This window comes from Monodon monoceros, unplaced genomic scaffold (assembly GCF_005190385.1).
Source record: "Monodon monoceros isolate NGI ecotype Baffin Bay Population unplaced genomic scaffold, NGI_Narwhal_1 Super_Scaffold_19, whole genome shotgun sequence".
NCBI lineage: Eukaryota > Metazoa > Chordata > Mammalia > Artiodactyla > Monodontidae > Monodon > Monodon monoceros.
The window spans coordinates 67299717-67319660 of NW_021703775.1; the positions used below are offsets into that span (position 1 = coordinate 67299717).

A 19944-nucleotide genomic window follows, 5' to 3' on the forward strand; every position below is an offset into this window, starting at 1 on the left:
CCTGCGCGAAGCGATGGGATACCTGAGAAAACCCGCTCTCCCAAAGTATCCTTTACCACGCCAACCAAGAGACGAAAAAGAAAAAAAGAAAAACTGTTTATTATGGTCAACAGCACAAATGGGAACCGGTACTAGTCCACTCCTGGACTGGGTCTACAACACCCAGGGTTGTGCAAATTTCCATCCTCCTTCCGACGGCGGCCTCTGCCTTGGGAGGGAGGATCCGCTGACCAATGATGTCTAGGAAGCAAATCTCCCTGGCTGGACTATGATGGGGATGATCTTTAGTCAGTAGGAAGACCTATGTGGTTCATGAAGCCTTGGCTTTTCGACGTTGAGTCCCCCAAAGGAGGGTGGAGATGGATAATGTGGTGGATCCCAGAATACCAAAGAACATGAGCAGTGAGAAGGAGCCCTGTGAATAACAGACCAAAAAAACTTCACACAGGGTTACACCAAGGGCTTACAACCTAACACCCAGTTCTTTCCTAGCATACCTGTCCCCTCACCCAGGGCAATTCTCTTATAGTTTCCTTCTCTAGGTGACTTGCATCAGCTCCTGGTCTTATGGCTCTCCTTTCAGAGAGGTACTTACTCTATGCATTTCTCTTATCCCTAATTAGAAGACCTAATTCCTCACCTGGCGCATACACTTGTAGCCATGAAAGCCTTCAGCACAAACACACTGCAAGCGACCTGGACCATCGGGTGCACAAGATCCATTCTCAGGACACATTTCTGGGAGCCAGAGAAAAACAGAGAACATCACTGGATTTCATTAGGTATGTTTCCCAAATATCTCCTTCTAGATTCTCTCAACTGTTTCTAGGTCAAAGGTAGAGAGGAAAGATTACAGATAATCAGAACATTGTCATCATCATCAATCATCAAATTATTTTAAAAATATTAACAAAAGGTTAAGACCTTTTCTCTCCGAGGGGTTAAAGCTTCAGAAACCCAAACAAAAGGCACTTAAGCAACTTTACTGTCTTTCTGATCTAAATCGGAGAATACAAGAGAGGAAGGGCAGTTTCTGGAGGGATGGAGGTGAGACAACATACCTGGGTCCCCAGTGCTGTTGCAAAGGTTCCTTTGCTCTTGGCAGGTTTGGTTGTTTATATAAGAAGTGACAGTATCCCAAGCATTAATACCTCCAGGACAGTTGACATCTTGTGGCAGTATCCTGAACACAACACAGGCAGTCATAATATGCAGCCTGAAGTTGCTGAGTTCACAGCACTGCCTCTCTTTGGTTCTCTCCCACACCCCACACCCCTTACTCACAGAGTCTGGAGCTGGGTAAAGCCACGGAAGGTGTTGGCCAAGTCACCCTGGAGGGAGTTTGCCTGCAGGTCTCTGCAAAGCACACACTGTTAGCACTGTGCTCTAGGAAAACACCTTACTTCCATTCACACATGAATGTGTGTGACTGGTAATCCAGTGTGTTTCTGGACTGGTAATCCAGTTCTCATTCTGAGTTGTCCAAATGTAGACAATATTTAAACATCCTTTTAGGAGTCCATCCTCAAAGACTTTCCCATCAACCCTTTGCCATAATCACCTTTTGGGAAGGATAATTAACGACTTACATGATGATAGCAGTATGTGCCTGAGGAAAGTATGGACCAGGGTCCTTCAGAGAGCAGTTCTGGAGATCCAGCCTGAGGAAATAGGTAATCAGCAAAACTGTGTGTCTCTCCCCTTCATCCAAGGTAAGCTAATACAACCCCCTTATCAGCTAATATTAATTGAACACAGCTGTGTCAGGGCCACAACCTAGGTAAAACATCTGGTAGATGTTTTAATCCTGCATTGTCCAATTAAGTCACCACTAGCAACATGCAGCTACTTAATTTAAATTTTAAAAATTCAGTCTTTCATTTGCACTAGCCACATTTCAAGTGTTCAGTAACCACTAAGGTGGTTAGTGGCTACTGTATTGGAAGGTACCGATACAGAACATTTTCATTGTGGCAGAAAGTTCCACCGGACAGTACCGTTCTTATCAGTGTATCTATGCATCTGTGCATATATTGAAAGAAAATTGTTTCTTGTCAGGATTAGTGAAACTCACTCACATTGTAATATTATGATTCTCAGATCCACAAAAGGCCATCACATGGGAAAAAAATTCAAGTCACATAAATGAAAGTTTTTTCCAAGTGCATTTTCTACCACAGATTGGATGGATGTAAACTACTGGATATTAAGGTCCATGCCACACTATTTTTTCTTCAGTATCTATTGCTGTCTGTTCCTTCATTCTACAAATATTTACTGAGTGCCTACTAACTGCAAAATTTCAGAGAATTAAAAATAACATTCAGTATCTTAGCTTGCAAGTGGCTTACAATGTAGTAGGGGAACAAGACCATCACCAAAAATAAAAACAACATCAAATTAAAATATGAACAGTATGGGCTTCCCTGGTGGCGCGGTGGTTGAGAGTCCGCCTGCCGATGCAGGGGACACGGTTCGTGCCCCGGTCCGGGAGGATCCCACGTGCCGCGGAGCGGCTGGGCCCGTGGGCCATGGCCGCTGGGCCTGCGCGTCCAGAGCCTGTGCTCCGCGGGGGGAGAGGCCACAGCAGTGAGAGCCCGCGTACCGCAAAAAAAAAAAATAAAAAATAAATAAAATAAAATAAAATAAAATATGAACAGTATATAAAATTAATTTGAGTGGTACAGACACTAAGGATTAGAGGAAGTAAAAAATAAAAAGATATTACTCTGGTTTTTAGTAGTAGGGAACATTCACAAAAGATGTTAGAATTAAAGGACAGATACGTTTTAATTTGGTGGAGGAAAGCAATTTTAGGTAAAGAGAGAGGTTTGAACAAAGAAGGAAAGGTGGAATGCTTTTGGAGGTAGGAGAGTCTGGCTGCTGCCAGACCCTCATGAAGGGTTTGGGTGGACAAATAATTGAAAGTAATGCTGAAAAGGTGGGTTGGGCCAGTCTATGGTAGTTTCTGGTTTGAACTTTATCCTAGGGCAACAGACAATTATAAGTCTAATTTTAAAGCCAGAGAGTAATAAGGGAAAAAAATTGGTTTTCAGAAAGTTTAATATAAAGAAGTATTTAGGCAGATGAGGGAAAGAGAAGAATGGAAGCAAGACATGTGACATTTTGAGTCTGAAGTGAGGGTGCTCTGAAAGAGGAAATGTTTAACAGGAACCTAGAGGTACCCACATGTATCTGGAGCTTGGAGAGAGGTCAAAGGAAGCTAAAGAAGATGTAGTTTTGGGAGACACCTGCATAATGGTTGAAGCCATAAGAGGTGGATTCTCAAGAGTGTAAGAGGAAAACAACGCAGAGACTAATCTGCATAAGGGGACAAGAAGAGAAATTTGCCTCAAAGACAAACATGAATTAATGAGAAGGGGAAGAAAACCATATTCCATAGTGTCCTTCAGGCCAAAGGAGTCATTTCATGCAGACACACAGTAAATAAGCCAAAGAGTTGACAATAAACAAAAGAAACAAGCTTAAAAAAATGCTAAAAATTATGACTTTTATGCATTTCAACCAGGAAGAACCACAGGGTTGTTTACTTAGCCAAAAATGCTATAACAGATTAAAAAGTCTGAGACTCATGGTTTAGATGCCTCCAAAACAGGCACGAATATTTATCTCAAAAGCCAATCAGGCAAGCCTTGAAGAATTTGGTTCGGGAACTCTTTTCCAGTATCCAGGGATGTCTTCTCCTCCCTCACCCCAGGATGGTGCCCTTCCTATTCAGGCAGCAGCGGGCGTGCAGCATTAGGTCTGATGTCTGCTTACAATAAAGAGCCACTTCTGACAAATTTTGCACACTCCCTGGACACTGGATGCATATCTGCAGAAGAAAGAAAACTATTAGGACTCCAGAAAGAAAAGCCAAGAAAAAAACAAGGATCAAAAGTTAACTGCCAGTACACCCTCCAGAATTCCTCTAACACAGGGCATGGACGTGTCCTACCTTTATGTCAGGTTTACTAGAAGACGCATTTCTTCCCCTTGGAACCAGGCGCCAAAACAGCGCACCAGAGAATTTCTGTACCAGATCCTGTCCAGGGAAGGACCTCATCTTTGAGAATTACTATTCGGACATATATATTATGCCCTCTCCAATGACTTCTCAATCTGCCAGCCCCGATTTGGCGGGTGTAAAAGGACTGCAGGTATACACAAAGAACTCATCAAGCATTACAGAAAGTACAGTCCTGCCAACGCACGATATACGGCATTCGTACGCTGTTAAGCTTGCAGAATGGCCAGAGGTCTCATTTGTAGAAAGAACGACTTAAAGTTATTCAACGATTTTAAGGTGCAAGGATGTCAAATTTAGAAGGTCTTTGGACGTCGGCAAGGAAAAGGCGCTGGGAGACAGCGGCCTGAGTACTCGGAGTGGGAGCTGGCTGGGCTACGTCTAGGGAGGCCCCAGGGACGAAATCGAGGCTGCGCGGAAGCAGAGGAGTGGGGAGAGCCGAGGGCCGGCAAGCAACTCTGTTTCAACCCAACCTTTAATTTGCTTCAGTACCTCGGGTAGCGCCAAAGCCCTTTCCACGCTCAGAACGAGGAGTAGGGCTGCAGCCCAGGGCACCACGCTCAAAGGACTGTCGAGCCCGCGAAGGGCCATTTTCCGCTCCCTCTGTCCTTCTTGGCTGATCGCGAGACTTGCGCGTGTGGCCCCGCCTCCCACCGTGTCACGCCCTCGCCGGGGCGTGGCCTAGTCTGCCAGGCTAGTCCGCTGGGCCCGTCGGTCCGGGGAGGGCAAGGGGACGCTGCTAGTCGCGGAGGTCAGCGCTCTTCTCTATGTGCCCCAGTCCTCGTTCGGGGGGACTGACCACCCCCTTCTCCTTTTCCCCCTTAAGCGAAGGCCTCCCCGTCACTGCTCCCTCAGCCCCGTGCTCCTTGCGCTTGGAGCCGGAGTCGTGTATCCGCAGCGGCTGGGGGTTAATCCATTTGCCCTCAGTAAACATGGCGGCGCGGCGACGTGGGCGGGCAGGGGGCGGGACCCCGCTGTCACCCGGTTTGGCGCTGCGGGGCCGGCTCTCAGGCGGCTGCCGGACCCACGTGTGGAGACCCGGCAGGTGGGCTGGACTGGGGCGGGCCGACAGGGGGTGGGCCGGAACACAGAGGCTCGGGAGAGTGGCGTCAGGGTGGGAAGGGACGAGGAGGGGAGGGGAGGAGCGGAGAGGTGAGGGGCGGAATGGGCCGGCCCCTAGAGTGGGGGCCCGGGAAGATCGGAGGTGCCGGCGACGAGGTGGTAGTAGTCCTGCCGCCTCGCGTGTGGAGGGAAGGAGAGAAGCCAGGAAATAAAGAGGGTAAGGGTGATGGAGGAGCGAAGGGCGAAGGGCAAACCCTGTCGGGAAGGGACGAGCCGGAGCACCCTATCTCCTTCAGCTCAGTCCTGAAACCACGCGGCGTCCTGTGTTCTGGCGAGGAGGTAGATCTGGCGGGATAGATGCTTCCCTAACTCCTCATTTCTTTGCCTTCCCAGAAAAAGGGAGCGATGCAGATTTCGGGAAGAACCACGGGACCGTCTTAGCCTTGGCTGGGCCACGGAGGTAAGGGAAAGACGAGGGCTGTCCCGTGGTGGCCCGGCGCCCCGACCGAAGGGCGCCAAGCGAGCCCCGTGCCGGGAGGGACTGAGTGTTGGCTTTGGTTAGGGTTAGCAGAAGCTCATCAAAGCTAACCAAAGCTCGTCTTCAGTAGCCTGGCTTCCCTTCCACCTACCCCCAGGTGTCTGGAATCTCCTGAAAGGATTTACCTTCAGAGGGCTGGCACATTTTCTAAGGCATTAGTAGTTACTAGCATTTTAATGAGGGCCCCTAAAGCCTTTCAGAGCTTGAGGAATTCCAGGCACAAAGACAGATTTTTTTTTTTTAGTAATTTCCTTGGGAGCTATGCAATTTTTAAAAAATTAATTTATTTTATTTTATTTACTTTTGACTGCATTGGGTCTTTGTTGCTGCGCGCGGGCTTTCTCTAGTTGCGGAGAGCAGGGGCCTCTCATTGCAGTGGCTTCTCTTATTGCGGAGCACGGGCTCTAGGCACACGGGCTTCAGTAGTTGTGGCGCGTGGGCTCGGTAGTTGTGGCTCGTGGGCTCTAGAGCACAGGCTCAGTAGTTGTGGTGCACGGGCTTCGTGGCTCCGTGGCATGTGGGATCTTATTGGCCTAGGGCTCGAACCCGCATCCCCTGCATTGGCAGGTGGATTCTTAACCACTGCGCCGCCAGGGAAGTCCACAAAGACGGATTTTGAAGGCATCTTTTTGGGAAGGTTTATCCTTCAGTGGCACCTTTGCCTTTTGCAGGAGTCAAAGCAATTCACTTTGTGACCAAAGTGAGAGTGGAGTTAGGGTGGTGAAGGATGATTCTCTTTCTTGTCTGTGTGTACCTTGGACTTTTTAAAAGAGTCCCACAGCCTGCTGTTTGTGCCCTGTGTGTTAGAGTTTTAGTGAAACAAGTTATCTCTTACCTTTGGCTCCCCTCTTATGCAAATCCATGGGGTTTAGATCAGTGTACAGTTGTTGCTGTGTTGCTGTTGTGGTTGTTTGGCCATGCCACACGGCACGTGGGATCTTAGTTCCCCTACCTGGGATCCAACCCATGCCCCCTGCAGTGGAAGCACAGAGTCCTACCACTGGACCACCAGGGAAGTCCCCACTGTAGCAGTTTTAGAAGGCCACTATCCTGTTCTTAGAATCATGTCTAATGAAGCCTTTGTTACTGGGTCAGGTTTTTCCTGTCTTGCCTGGCTCTCTCTTCAGCCATCCAAGAGAGTTCTCTGCATCTCATGCAAATAGAATCCACAGGAACCCTGCCAGTTTACCCCAGCAGTAGAGGGTCTCCATTTCTGTACATCTGTTTTCCTGTCCATACTTGGACCTTTTTTCCTTTCTCCAACTACCTGCCTAGCCGTATCATTAACGCTTTACCTCTACACAGTGTTATGTGCACACAGCAGGCATCTTTTCTCCTCTTAGTCTCTGGTAGTTCCCGTCACCTTTTTCACAGTAATAAAAACTTGCCAAAGAGGAGTGAGAAAACTCAAGGTGTTGCAATGCACAAAGGCCCAGGGCCTCTTTAGGTTAAACCCGAGTGGCCTGTTGGGAACATTGTTCTGGGGACTAACATTTGTGACTCAGTAGAACATGTGATTCAAGAGTTGCCAACTCTGATTTCCTCTCCATTGGCTCCAGGAGGTTCAGAGTTCAGGACTGGTTTGCATGAGGTCATATCTCGCCAGCCAGGCAACATCTGTCCAAGAACACAGTGTAGGAGAGCCGAAGACAGCTAGGCTGATCTTTCTCCTAGTGGACAAGGACAAAAGACATAGTTTATATTCATCTCTCTCTAGATTAGTTGAAATTTAATCTTTGCTTCAGGAGTGACTGACAGCAATTAACACTCTGCTCCAGCCCTGGTTCTGGGAGCAGTGAAGGAGGGGCTCCTGGTGAATTACCTGTCATACCTACTGACAGCATTGTTTTTTCTCCCTTGTTTTATATCATGCTGTATAACCCTAGGGAACTAGAGAGTGTCATATAAAGTACATAACCTGAGACATGGTGTTTTGAAAGTGATAGGTATGGTTACTTATTTATTATTGTTAACATTTATAAAGTACATAACACACTGCTGGATTATATAACAGGTGTTCAAAAAATGTTAACTAACATCGTATTAGGTTATCTAAATTCGTGGGCCTCAGGGTGTTTGTTGGTAAATGAGGGGGTTGCAATAGTGATCTCTTAAGATTCCTTTAAGTTTTGACATACTGTGATTTGGTCCTTGTTCTGAGGATAATGTAGGTATATTCTTTGAGGATTAGTATTTCTTGTGCAGGAGTTAGAAAAGCAACTTTCCCATCTCTCAGCCACTCTTTTCTAGTTCCCCCTTGCACACAGTGCCAAGTGTGACTTACAGTGAAAGCCTAATCCCTCTAAGAATGCTATTGAATGTGAGCTCCCTGCTCCCCATTCTGGAGCCTCTAGGGCTGAGCTGGAGTTTGGGGGCTGTAGGGTGATAGGGCCATTTGGTCCACAGCGATTGGTTCCCTGAAGGGTCCAGAACAAAGCTGCTGAGCTTCCCTCTACTCCCAGTTCCTCACCTCACCTCAGCCACTTATAGACCAGATCCTCAGCCTCTGCCCAGCTGCAGACACACAGCTTCTCCAGGCAGCTTTGATTCAGAGCAGGGATTGCTTCTTGAGGTGGGTGTCTGCGCCCAAGGGAAGGACCATGTTCCCTGACTCTTTCTCTTGCCCGCAGCTCCCTGGCTGCTTTGCTTGTTTCCAAAGTGCGCCTGTAATTGTAACTCTGAACCCCTGGCTCCAGCATGTTGCCGTCTCACTTTTTTTGTTGTTGTTATTTTTTTGTTTTGCGGTACGTGGGCCTCTCACTGCCGCCGCCCCTCCCGCTGCGGAGCACAGGCTCCGGACGCGCAGGCCCAGCGGCCATGGCTCACGGGCCCAGCCGCTCCGCGGCACGTGGGATCCTCCCGGACTGGGGGACGAACCCGTGTCTCCTGCATCGGCAGGTGGACTCTCAACCACTGCACCACCAGGGAAGCCCCCGTCTCACTTTTGAATGGCACCACTCTTCCTGGATCTCCTACTGACTGTGGTGTCATAGGTGGAGGATCTGAGAGGTGGGTGGCCAGCCTTATTTAGTAGTGTTGGGAGAACAGAGTGGTTGGCCTGGGGTTGCCTGAAATGGAATTTGGCGCTGCCGTGGAGGTGGCCTCCCTGGTGATCCGTGTTGAGAAGGGCTGCTGTTCGGACGGTGACCCTGAGGGTCACGGGGGGGCAGGTACTGAGGCTGGGAGAGTGGAGGAGGCCATGCTGTCATTCTTCTCTGTTTCTTCCTCCCGGCTGGCTTGTGACGCCAGGCTGGGCTCTGCTGGCTTAGTACATTGTAATGACTGGGTCTGTGCCTGCAGGTGGGGGCAGGGAATTCTGAGAAGAACCATGGGCTAGAGTTGATTTTTCTTTCACTGCTAGGGTGGAGACCTAAGAAGGTTCTTAAGTTTCACAGCTGTGCACACCCAAAAAGGACTTGGCCAAGTAGTTGCCTCCTGGCCATCTCAGTCTGCTGCTTCCTCCCTCCCCTCTCTGCCCTACCAAACCCATATCAGTATCTCCACACCTTCAAGGGCTGCCACGGAGCTGGCTGGCCCAAATCTGATGGGTGTGGGATGCACAGGCCCAAGGGTGGGTGGCCATGAAGGCAGGGTAGGCCTGACTAAGAGCCGCTTTCTTTGCAGCTCACCCGGACAACGTCACTTGGTGGTGGAGGAGGACGGTGAGACGGTGGCTGGGAGTCAGATTGTAGCCACTTGCCTGCCACTGCCCAGCCAAGGGGCAGCCCAGAGCCCAGGAGCAGCAAGTAGCTGCAGGTCACAGACACAGAGAGGGTATGAGTGTGGCGGTGAGCACCTCCGCTCCCCTCCCCCCAGCCTCAGACACCAACATGGTCACATCCACCTTCTCCCTGGTGGACTATGTGGTCTTTGTCCTGCTGCTGGTCCTCTCCCTTGCCATTGGGCTCTACCATGCCTATCGTGGCTGGGGGCGACATACCATCGGCCAGCTGCTGTTGGCGGACCGCAAAATGGGCTGCTTTCCTGTGGCGCTGTCCTTGCTGGCCACCTTCCAGTCAGCCGTGGCCATCCTGGGCGTGCCGTCCGAGATCTACCGATTTGGGACCCAGTATTGGTTCCTGGGCTGCTCCTATTTCCTGGGGCTGCTGATCCCAGCACATGTCTTCATCCCAATCTTCTACCGCCTGCATCTCACCAGTGCCTACGAGGTAGGTAGGGAGGAGCACATAGGACCCCCAGGGTCAGGGGTGGAGAGGAGGAACAGGGCACATAGGGATCTGGGCCCCTGGATCTCCTTTGCCTGATGAGAGTGACAGGGAATACGTTGTGTGTTTATAAGTTCTCTCTGGTTGAAGTTGGGCGGGGTGGGAGTTGGGGGAGAAGAAGGGTGCTGTGCTGAGTGGGGCCCAGAGTGGATACGAGTTGGGTATTTCCTCTGCTCCTAGGTTTCTTGAGGGAAGTTGTGTGTGAATTGTTGGGGGTGGAGTGGAGAGAAATACCTTTTTATAAAAAAAAAAAATCTACTCCTACCTAGTACCTGGAGCTCCGGTTCAATAAAGCTGTGCGGGTTTGTGGGACCGTGACCTTCATCTTCCAGATGGTAAGTGGAATGAGGATAGAAATTGAGCCTGATGCATGGTAGGGGGAACTGGACTTAGGCTTGCTGAGGCAGCTGGAGCCTTCCTTGCTCTCAGACTAGCAAGATTGAAATTCCTGCTAGCCCCCAGAGGCATCCTGCTTCCCATTCCTTCCAGTTCCGGCACAGATACTATGGTGGCAGCAAGCCAAACTTTGGAAGAAGGGAGAGGGGGGTGAGCCTAGGTGAAGGGAGGCCATTGGGATATTGGAGCTGAGGTCCATCTTTCCTCCTCTCTCTGCCCACCCTCATCTCCTCTAACCCCTCACATTCTCTTTTCCATACCCGACAGGTAATCTACATGGGGGTTGTCCTCTATGCACCATCATTGGCCCTCAATGCAGGTGAGGAGTCACAGCCCCTGACTCCCAGCCACAGCAGGCTGGGAAGAACCTTTGGGAGGGGCAGGTAGAGGAGAGTGCAGAAAAGAATCCAGCCTTGACCAGGGTATTATTTCACTGCCTGGGCCCTTGGCTGGTCTCTACTAGAGGTGGAAAGCTAATCAAACATTACCAGGCCCCATCTGAATTGGTTAATCAACACCTTTTGGTGGAGCTTTGCAAACTTTTTTTTTCCGTTGTAGTAAATGATTTATAGCATCCTTAATGACTAAATGCTTCATATCTTACCAAGGCTTCTCTGGCTTCTCTGCTGGGAAACCCTCCTCGGGAGACAGGAATGTGACTTTTATCTGTTTACAGTGACTGGCTTTGATCTCTGGCTGTCAGTGCTGACCCTAGGCATTGTCTGTACCGTCTACACTGCTCTGGTAAGCGCAGTTAGTCTTAGGGGAGGGAGAAGAGGTGAAATTGGGAGGGAGATGGGAGGAAAGGGAAAAGATGGGATAAGATCAATAGGTGGGTGGTAGATGAGATAAGAATATAGGTGAGGAGAGGGCATGACCTTCTAGGGTGCTGTGAAATGGGATGTAGGAAATGGGATGGGCTTATGGTGGGGGTGGGGGATGAAGGTGGGGGTGGGCTGGGAGTGACGTCAGCAGAATCTCAGCAGCTATACACCACTGGTGGCTGTCTGGTGCCCTCGCTGGTGGTATGGCTTCGTAGACATCTGTGGCAGGTGTGCTGTCTTTTCCCTGCAGGGTGGACTGAAGGCAGTCATCTGGACAGATGTGTTCCAGACCCTGGTGATGTTCCTAGGGCAGCTGGTGGTTATCATTGTGGGGTCGGCCAAGGTGGGCGGTTTGGGGCACGTGTGGGATGTGGCTTCCCAGCATGGCCTTATCTCTGGAATCGAGTAAGTACACCCCTTCCCCGGCTGGGGTTTGTAGTGCCTGACAGCTGAGCCCATCTGGAGCCTGCGCTTAGGGCTGTAGTAAGCAGAGGGCAAGCTGTGGAAGTTGAAGTGCAGCACTGAGGCCAGTGGGAGGCTGGCACTGTGGAGATGGGTGAGCACAGTGTTCTGGCCGGTGGTTGAGTGTCAGGATGTTTTTAGCACCTGGGATGAGGCTATGGTTGGAGGGATGGAGCCACCCCCTCCCCACCCAACCTGCTGCCCTGTCTTGAGTCCAGCTTCGCCCTGGCAGCCATCTCTCTGCCCTGCCCCCTGTTGTAGGAGGGCGGGGAAGGCTGAGTCTCTGGGGCAACAGTGACATGTTGGTGTCTCTGGCAGGCTGGATCCGGACCCTTTTGTGCGGCACACTTTCTGGACGCTGGCCTTCGGGGGTGTCTTCATGATGCTCTCCTTGTATGGAGTGAACCAGGCTCAGGTGCAGCGCTACCTCAGTTCCCGCACGGAGAAGGCTGCGGTGCTGTGAGTGCAGGGCCAGGAAGTTGGGATGGGACAGGATGCCGGAGCGCACGCGCACCCATTGGGCAGGACGTGGAGTCGCTTTCTGGGGCTTGGGGACGTGCCTGCTAGCACCATCTCCCTGCTTGGCACTTTGCAGCTCCTGCTACGCCGTCTTCCCTTGCCAGCAGGTGGTCCTCTGCATGGGCTGCCTCATTGGCCTGGTCATGTTCGCCTACTACCAGGAGTATCCCATGAGCACCCAGCAGACTCAAGCAGCCCCTGACCAGGTGAGAAGGCCTCCCTGACCCCCCTCCTGGACCCCCCCCCCAAGGGGAGTGTCTGGGTGGCTGCAGGAGGGACTCCCACCCTGGGTGGGAAATGGATGGAAAGTCCTACTTGTTCTGGAAATCTACAATCCAGCCTGTGAGGATCCCAGCCCCCAGCTAATCACAGTGCCCACCCTACTGAGGCGGGGACCTACCTTCACTGACTCACCGCTCTGCACCACCTGCTCTGTGGGGAGCCTCCCGACAGCCTCATTTTACAGAGGAGAAAAGGACGCACAGCGGGGCGGCCAGCATGCTCAAGCCACACCACTCGCTGGGGCAGAGCTGGGCTGTGGGCTGCGTCCTTCTCTCTCCAGAGCCTGCTTTCTCTCCACTTACTGTGGGCTTGCCCTCAGTGCCTGGCCCCCTTCCTAAAGCACGCAGTCTCCAGACGCTGCCTGACATATGCAGGGGAAGGGTGGCGTGCCCTGGGGATGGGCTTCTCTGAGGAGAGCTGTGTACTTCTGCTCCGCCTGCAGTTCGTCCTGTACTTTGTGATGGATCTCCTGAGAGGCCTGCCAGGCCTGCCTGGGCTCTTCGTTGCCTGCCTCTTCAGTGGCTCCTTAAGGTACACTCTTTGACCTTTTCCATCAGGCTTGACACAGCTGACCCCTCCTTGGTACAAGGTGATGGGTGGAGCGGGGGTCCCTCTGAGTCTCTCATTGTGTTCATTCATGTGTGAATGACAAGGGGCAGCTCATCTGTGTGGGACAGAGTGTATCCTCTCCTGGGAGAGTCCCCTTTTTGGTGAAGGATTCTTTTATGATACCAGGAATTGATCTACTTGAACCAAACCTGTACCCCACTCAGAGAAGGCCAGGTGTCCCTGCCTCCCAGGCCTCTTCCTCTTCTGCCAACTGTCAGGATGGTGTTTAGGCTGCACACGTCCTTTCCTGCCTTCAGGGTGCTAGTCCCTCAGTGGGGTCCCTTGTTTTGCGTTTCTCAGCTTCTGGACTTCTCTTTCTTCTTTCAGCACCATATCCTCTGCTTTTAATTCACTGGCAACTGTTACAATGGAAGACTTGATTCGACCCTGGTTCCCTCATTTCTCTGAAGTCCGGGCCACCATGCTTTCCAGAATCATCGGTGGGATTATGCTTCCTCATCTCTTCAGCATTGTTCTTTCTAAGACACACCCTAAGAACTGTTGTCCATCTGCTTTGAAGCACCAGTTTTAGCCTGGGCTCAGCACTTGCCCAATGAAGCACCAACCTTGTTTACATGTCAGGGAATTTCCTGGGGAGGTCTCTGAGTCACGTAAGAGTGAGGATGGGGTGGGAGGACCTGGAGGTGGGCCCTGAGGTAATGTGCCCTGTTTCCAGGGACACAGAGGTAGTAGTTTGGCTGGGCAAGGAGCTTTGCTCTGCTTTTCCCGCTTTTATTGTGTTAACTCACGTCTGCTTGTTTCCTCCTTTCTTTTTCCCCAGCCTTTGGTTATGGGCTGCTTTGTCTGGGAATGGCCTATATTTCCTCCCAGATGGGACCTGTGCTGCAGGTAATGACTATGGAGGGAAGAAAGCAATTTTTAAGGGAGAAAAGGAGCTGATTGAAACCAGAAATTGAAGAAGACAGCTATTGTGAAAGGAATGACATAGGGGCAGGTGTCAGAGATTCCCCTTTGATGAGCTCCCTTTAGCTGTGAACAGATTCTCAAGTAGCCAAAAGCCCCAGGGTCATTGTTGGCTGAGAGATATCTAAGGACCGGCCTCAGGAGAACCCCGAGCACATTCCCTTAACCATTTCTGCCCTCTGGAATCCTGCGTTCTAATGATTCCAGGTAGAACAGACGGACAGATCTGACAGGTGGGGCTCTGAGGCAGTGGTGGTAGCGGTGCCACACTGGTGAGACTGGGGATCTCTGAGCCTGAGTGTTCTTTTCTTTCTCTCAACCCTGTCCTCCGCAGGCAGCAATCAGCATCTTCGGTATGGTTGGGGGTCCGCTGCTCGGACTCTTCTGCCTTGGGATGTTCTTTCCTTGTGCCAATCCTCCTGTGAGTGACCCATCTGGCTCCACGGTCATGTGCGGGGGTGGACCTGGGGAACGACTTGGCAGGGCTCTCGCCGTGACTGCTGGGAACTTACGTGAAGGTTTGGTGGGGCTGGCATTGAGACAAGAGAGTGTGCCGTGTCTCTGGGCAGGGTGCCATCGTGGGCCTGTTGGCTGGACTGATCATGGCCTTCTGGATCGGCATTGGGAGCATAGTGACCAGCATGGGCTCTGGCAGAGCACCCACTCCCTCTAATGGGTCCAGCTTTTCCCTGCCCAGCAATCTGACTGCTGTCACCATGGCCACACTGATGCCCTCGACTACTATCTCCAAGTGAGTCAGAGCTCACTCTCTTTCTCCTTGCGGAGAACAGCTCATTTCTGAGGGGTTTTCCAGGGGCCTTGCTAAGGGATGGCCACGAGAGGACTTGGGCCAGCTGTCGGGTGTTGGGTCCCAGGATTCTAGGACCGTGTAGGAGGGTGGAGCCAGGTGCCTGCGGAATGCCTGTCACCGAATTGCTAATTGTCCTCACTCTGCTCTCCCCAGACCCACAGGGCTACAGCGGCTCTATTCCCTGTCGTATTTATGGTACAGCGCTCACAACTCCACCACAGTCATTGTGGTGGGCCTGGCTGTCAGTCTGCTCAGTGGTGAGGGGCTGTGGTATGGGGGCCCAGGGAAACAAGGACCAGCTGAGGGAGGGCGCTCAGGGGTCTGCAGTCTGGAGCTCAGGGAATCCTGGGCTCCTGGGTGCCTGGAACAGTCACGCTTCTTGGTGGAGCTCGAGGAGGTGGGCGGGGGCTGGGGGTTTAGAGTCCTGAGAGCAGGGGGCTGCGGGTGTGCCCTGGTTACACAGTAGGAGCCTCAGGAGCGCTTTGTCTTCAGGCGGAATGCGGGGCCGGACCCTGAACCCTCGGACCATTTACCCAGTGTTGCCGAAACTCGTTGCCCTCCTGCCCACGTCCTGTCAGAAGCGACTTCACTGCAAAACGCACAGCCAGGTAGCACGTCTGTTGTCAGATCGCCCCTCCCTTCCCTCTCAGGCTACTGCCGGGCCTCCTGGGTTCCTGTGCCTCCCTTTTCTTTCTCCTCCCAGCCCCCCTTTCTCTGATGATCGGCCTGAGCTGGACTGTCCCGCAGCAGCTGCCTGGCTCCTTCCCACAGGGGAGCGGGGGCTTGGTGGGCAGAAGGGTCTCGGCCCCGAGAGGCCGCAGCTGCTGGCCTTTCGTCTCCGTCCTCCCAGCCCCGTGCTCATCCCCGGGCCTGCTCCTCGTCGGCCTCCTTTCTAGCCAGGATCAAAGCAGGGTCACCTTTCCTGCGAGAGAAAGGGGAGGTTCCTTCACCTCCCTTTGCCTCACGTTCACCCCACCCACTCCCTTTGCTCTGCGTTCCCCAGGATCTCTCTGTGGACACGGCTGTGTTTCCGGAGAAGGTGAGCAATGGGATGCTGAGGGGCAGCAGAGACAAGGAGGCCGTGGATGTGCCTGAGGAAGGCCCAGCCCACCAGGGGATCAGCCCCACCTTCATCGTTCAGGAGACCTCACTGTGATCTGGACTCGGGACCCAGCCCCAGAGACCACCCTGTGGCACAGGAATGAGTTCCTTGGTGATCCTCAGGGGTGGTCAAGGACTGGATGACCTCGCCCACACCAAAGGGCCTTGTTCTTGGGAGTTTGTGCTACAGTAGAAGCTGTCATGTCACGGGAGGTGTGAGAGTAGGACAGGGTTTTTCCTTGTTCCTTGCCAGTCTGTTCTCTAGAGAACCAGGCTTGCAGAGGGTAGGATTTTGCCAGAGAAAGGGATAGAGGTGAATCCTTTGGCAAAAGGATAATGGCTTCTGATTCCGCACCATCGGGCTCCTTTGAAGTGAATAGAAACAGCAGTGCTGGACCCACTTTGTCAAGATTGACCATCTCCCCGTAAAACTCGGCTGCGTCGGCCAGCTGTTGCTTCCCTCGCAGTCCCCTTGGAGCACACGTTCTGTCAGGCACAGAGAGCCCCTGTGGCACTACTTTCAGGTTGTCTGTGATACCCAGGCCCCTCATTATCTGTCTACCTCCAATCTTGAGAGGGAGGTTTTGGTGTCCCTGAGCATACAGGTATATTCATCTCCCTCGTGTAGAGTAGGGAAGCTTTCCCTTTCCCTCGCTGCCCCACCCTGCACCTCTGTAATGGGTACTTGGGGACGGGGAAAGTGTTAATTTAAGAAACTAGGGCATGACCAGGTCCACTGTGGAGCGTGCCATCCGCCTGACTCCTGAGCCACGCCACCCTAGTGGCATTTGGTCATTCATGCTCTTTCCTTTTGGAGTTTCTTCCCCACATATCTTTGTTCCTAGGGAGTAAAAACTGCTATTGGGCTAGAATTTGGGCTCCTGTACTGTCTGCACCTGCTCTTATCCACCTTAGTGCTATCCCTGGCAAAGATAAAGAGCCCCTCTTCCCATGCACAGGTCTTCCTAAGCTGAGGAGAGAGGCACAGGGGACCAGTGATGGCTTGGTGAGGTTTCTGGTCTCTGTGGCTGATGTGTCTACAGGGGGTAGCATTGTGCTTATGGGGTGGAAGATGCACACTTTCCCTCTGCTGCTTCTCTTCCCCTGTGGCTCAGTCTGTTCCCTGTCCCACCCACCACATCCTCGACCAGTACAGCCACTGCTGCTCTGAGAATGTTCACTTTGGGGCAGGAGGAAGAATGCTGCTGTTTGGCTTTTAAAAATAGAACATTCGAGGTGCATTTTAATGGTCTTGTGAAGAACACTTTGCTCATGCCCACCCACACCTGGTCTCTAGCTCTGCTTGGCCCCGTCCAACTGCCCAGAAGCAGCTCTGGGAAATCTCTCCAGGCCCCTCAGCAGAGACTTAGTCCCACACACATCCATGGCCAGTCCCAGAAAATGCCAGGTTGACTCTGCCCTGAGGTCTGCCCTCCTCTTGACAGCCCCCCACCTTGGGGCTGAGGGCCACTGCTCAGCCTGCGTCCCCACCCCAGCCAGCTGCTAGAGTTGTAGACCTAGCCGGGCTCTCATTTATTCATTCTTCAAAATATTTATCCATCACCCACTTCATTCAAGGGCCTTACCTTGGCTGCCATCTTAGAGCTAAGGAAATGACTGTGCCACCCAGGGACTCTGCACCAGGTGCCACCGTTGGCCTTTGAGTTGCCCCTTTTTGTCTCAAATTCTTGCATTTTGGCTACATTTACATAGAAAAAGGGGAGACCCTACAGGACTCAGAACTTGCAAGAATTATATTTAAGGGGAATGGTAAAAAACATTCATTCTCCATATAATTCAAACTCTGTAACAGAACATAGATGTTCCTTTGTCTCTAACGCAGTAACTTTTACCTTCATGCAGAGTTTTAAAAGTACAATTAATGATTGAGGGTGGAGTCCAATGGACAGACCTGGGTTCAAATACTGACTTCAGTTACTTCATCTATTAGGTGTGAATGTCACAGTTAAAGATTCAAAATTATATTGTGTGTAAAGGACTGATGCATTCCTTAAATGACAGTTATTGTGATAATTATTGTAGTTTTCAAAGCACTTTTCATGTGCTACCTAATTTTATACTTCGGGAGAGAAGTGCGTTCCATACCATCTGCATATTTAATGTATAAGGAACTGGATTGCTTGCCTCGTGAAGGGTTGAAGCAGAGCTAGAACCCGGGCCTGTGACTCCCATTAGCCCACCAAAGTCACATCTCTTGCCTGGAAGCAGTGTCCTTTTTGATAGGGTGCTCACACAGGTGACAGGGTCTCTCCTGAGATAGCAGTCCAGAGAACAACGATGTACTAAATGGGGTGCTACTGTACCATCGTTCTAGAATCTTTCTAGGTCAGTGGCCTTTGAACCTTTCTTGAGACCCACGGTAAGAATGTATTTCACAGCATGACCCAGTACACTGATACATTGCGTTGTGTTACTAAAACATTTCATGAAAAAGTGTCTGTGGGTATAGCTAATATTTCTGGAGCTCTCCTTTTCCTTTCCCTCCTTGAATAATTCAGTCCTTAAGCCATTATGTGGAGCAGAGCAAGGTAGGCATTCATGCTGGGGGCTAGGTGTCAGAGCACAAGTGAAAGGAGGGAGGCCATGCACAGGAGTGGCCCAGCTTGAATGCCAGAGCCCAAGCTGGATGAGGAGAGTTTCATCCATGGGGGTCGGGAGCCTGGTGTGGGGTTGGAGAAAGAGAAAGGAGCCCTCACAGGAAAAAAGACGTGCGGGTTGTCAGCTGGAGTGAGTGAGGTGGGAGCCTAAGAGGGGGGGCAGCTTGACGTGGGGTGTCAGCATGAGGAGTGCATCCACAAGGTAGGTGGCTCAGCATGGCTTGTCCGAGCCAGTGTGTGTGTGTGTGTGTGTGTGTGTGTGTGTGTGTGTGTGTGTGAAGGCGGCGGGACTTCCCTGGCGGTCCATACGTTCAGATTCCGCGCTTCCAAGGCAGGGGATGCGGGTTCGATCCCTAGTCGGGGAACTAAGATCCTACATGCTGCACGGCCAAAAAAAAAAAGAATGAAGAAGGCATCTACACGTGCGAGCAACACATGCAAGCAGCTCACCCTGGGCTGTTAGAGTGCGAGTGCAGTGAGGAGGGCATCTATACAGGAGGAAGATCTGTCATCAGGTGGGAGTCCAAGTATGGTGAGGGGGTCACCTGCCATAGAGGCAGCCAGTGGTGGGGAGATGAAGACGTCCACACAGGGGCCAGCCCATTACAGGCTCAGAGCCTGAGTAGGATGAGGAAGGCATATATGCGAGAGAGTGTTGGGGCTTTGACTACATGCTGAGAGATTAATCAAATAAGTATATTAGGAATAACCTGAGCCACGTTTCTGACTAGTGGAGAAGGGTGTTAACATGCATGGAAAGGGAGAAAGCAAGAATGAACTCTGTGGTGGTGGATCGGAGAAAGGGATATTGGCATGTGTTCATGGTTTTCAACAGATCTACGTAAATATAGAAATAAACAGGGAAGGAAGTAGCTCTGTCCGCTGAGGGTTTGGGAGCAGAAGTGTGATAGCAATAAGTTCTTTGTGCCTAGATCTTGGATTCTAAGCACCACTTTCCACTAAAACAACAACAGCAACAAAAACCCAAGGCTTCTTGGAGAGATAGTTGATTCTAGGGCTGGGACCAAAGTACAAGATAGGCCTGGAACATCTTGTACCAGAAAGCAAAGAACTTATCAAGGAAAGATAAGATCATATCAAAGGACACAGAAGTTAGCTTGAAGGGACTCTCACTAGCCAAATCTGGAACATTCTGAGCATTAAAATAATAGTAATGGATAATAAGCTATTGAATGAAAAAAGGAAATCATGAATTCATACTGATAAAAGTAGTAAGTTGGAAATTAGATAAGGTATGGTATATTTATATAGTTTCAAATACTTCTCTCTGCACAAAATAATTACAAGGGAAAAAGAACTGTAGTGGAGAAGCCTGGCAGACACCATCTTAAGTGATCAAAATAAACATCATCTGTAATGGGATAAATCGGTCATGCATCACCTGGTAAGACGCAAAGGGAAGAACATGTAATCACTTCTGTGATTCTCTTGTCAGAAATGTATAACCTGAATCTAATCATAAGAAAACATCAGACAAAATAAAATTGAGAGACATTCTATAAAAGAACTGGCTTGTAATTATTG

The 19944-nt window shown here is 51.0% G+C and overlaps 2 protein-coding genes across 5 annotated transcripts; one reads left to right on the forward strand and one right to left on the reverse strand.

Moving 5' to 3' along the window:
- Positions 1–70: 70 nt before the first annotated feature.
- On the reverse strand, positions 71–4734 carry ATRAID (all-trans retinoic acid induced differentiation factor). 2 transcript variants are annotated; one of them, XM_029232822.1, is made up of 7 exons: positions 4520–4734; positions 3714–3835; positions 1590–1661; positions 1285–1356; positions 1062–1183; positions 641–738; positions 71–415 (listed from the first exon to the last, which is right to left on the reverse strand). In XM_029232822.1, the coding sequence occupies exons 1-7, from the start codon at positions 4616–4618 to the stop codon at positions 311–313; spliced, it is 690 nt and encodes a 229-aa protein (XP_029088655.1). In that variant the 5' UTR covers positions 4619–4734; the 3' UTR covers positions 71–310. The 2 variants fall into 2 exon arrangements, with proteins under 2 accessions (XP_029088655.1, XP_029088656.1); XM_029232823.1 differs by lacking the exon at positions 4520–4734 and adding an exon at positions 3959–4480.
- A 274-nt stretch (positions 4735–5008) lies between these two features.
- Positions 5009–19486, forward strand: SLC5A6 (solute carrier family 5 member 6). Of its 3 annotated transcripts, none has more exons than XM_029232602.1 (17): positions 5009–5072; positions 5483–5549; positions 9252–9796; positions 10123–10188; positions 10517–10568; positions 10926–10993; positions 11324–11478; positions 11854–11994; positions 12131–12260; positions 12779–12867; positions 13273–13385; positions 13727–13794; positions 14204–14290; positions 14439–14620; positions 14834–14937; positions 15173–15288; positions 15684–19486. In XM_029232602.1, the coding sequence occupies exons 3-17, from the start codon at positions 9404–9406 to the stop codon at positions 15834–15836; spliced, it is 1917 nt and encodes a 638-aa protein (XP_029088435.1). In that variant the 5' UTR covers positions 5009–5072; positions 5483–5549; positions 9252–9403; the 3' UTR covers positions 15837–19486. The 3 variants fall into 3 exon arrangements, with proteins under 3 accessions (XP_029088435.1, XP_029088434.1, XP_029088437.1); XM_029232601.1 differs by lacking the exon at positions 5009–5072 and adding an exon at positions 5181–5306; XM_029232604.1 differs by lacking the exon at positions 5009–5072 and adding an exon at positions 5181–5306 and having other exon boundaries at positions 14834–14875.
- The last annotated feature ends 458 nt before the right edge of the window (positions 19487–19944 follow it).

Coding starts and splice junctions, on each gene's coding strand:
- ATRAID (XM_029232823.1), bottom strand. CDS start 4,066: ATGAGGTCCTTCCCTGGACAGGATCTGGTACAGAAATTCTCTGGTGCG. Junction 1,662..3,713: donor AGGAAGGGCACCATCCTGGG/GTGAGGGAGGAG, acceptor CTATTTCCTCAG/GCTGGATCTCCAGAACTGCT. Junction 416..640: donor GCTACAAGTGTATGCGCCAG/GTGAGGAATTAG, acceptor TGTTATTCACAG/GGCTCCTTCTCACTGCTCAT.
- SLC5A6 (XM_029232602.1), top strand. CDS start 9,404: ATGAGTGTGGCGGTGAGCACCTCCGCTCCCCTCCCCCCAGCCTCAGAC. Junction 14,291..14,438: donor TTCCTTGTGCCAATCCTCCT/GTGAGTGACCCA, acceptor GTCTCTGGGCAG/GGTGCCATCGTGGGCCTGTT. Junction 14,621..14,833: donor CCCTCGACTACTATCTCCAA/GTGAGTCAGAGC, acceptor TGCTCTCCCCAG/ACCCACAGGGCTACAGCGGC.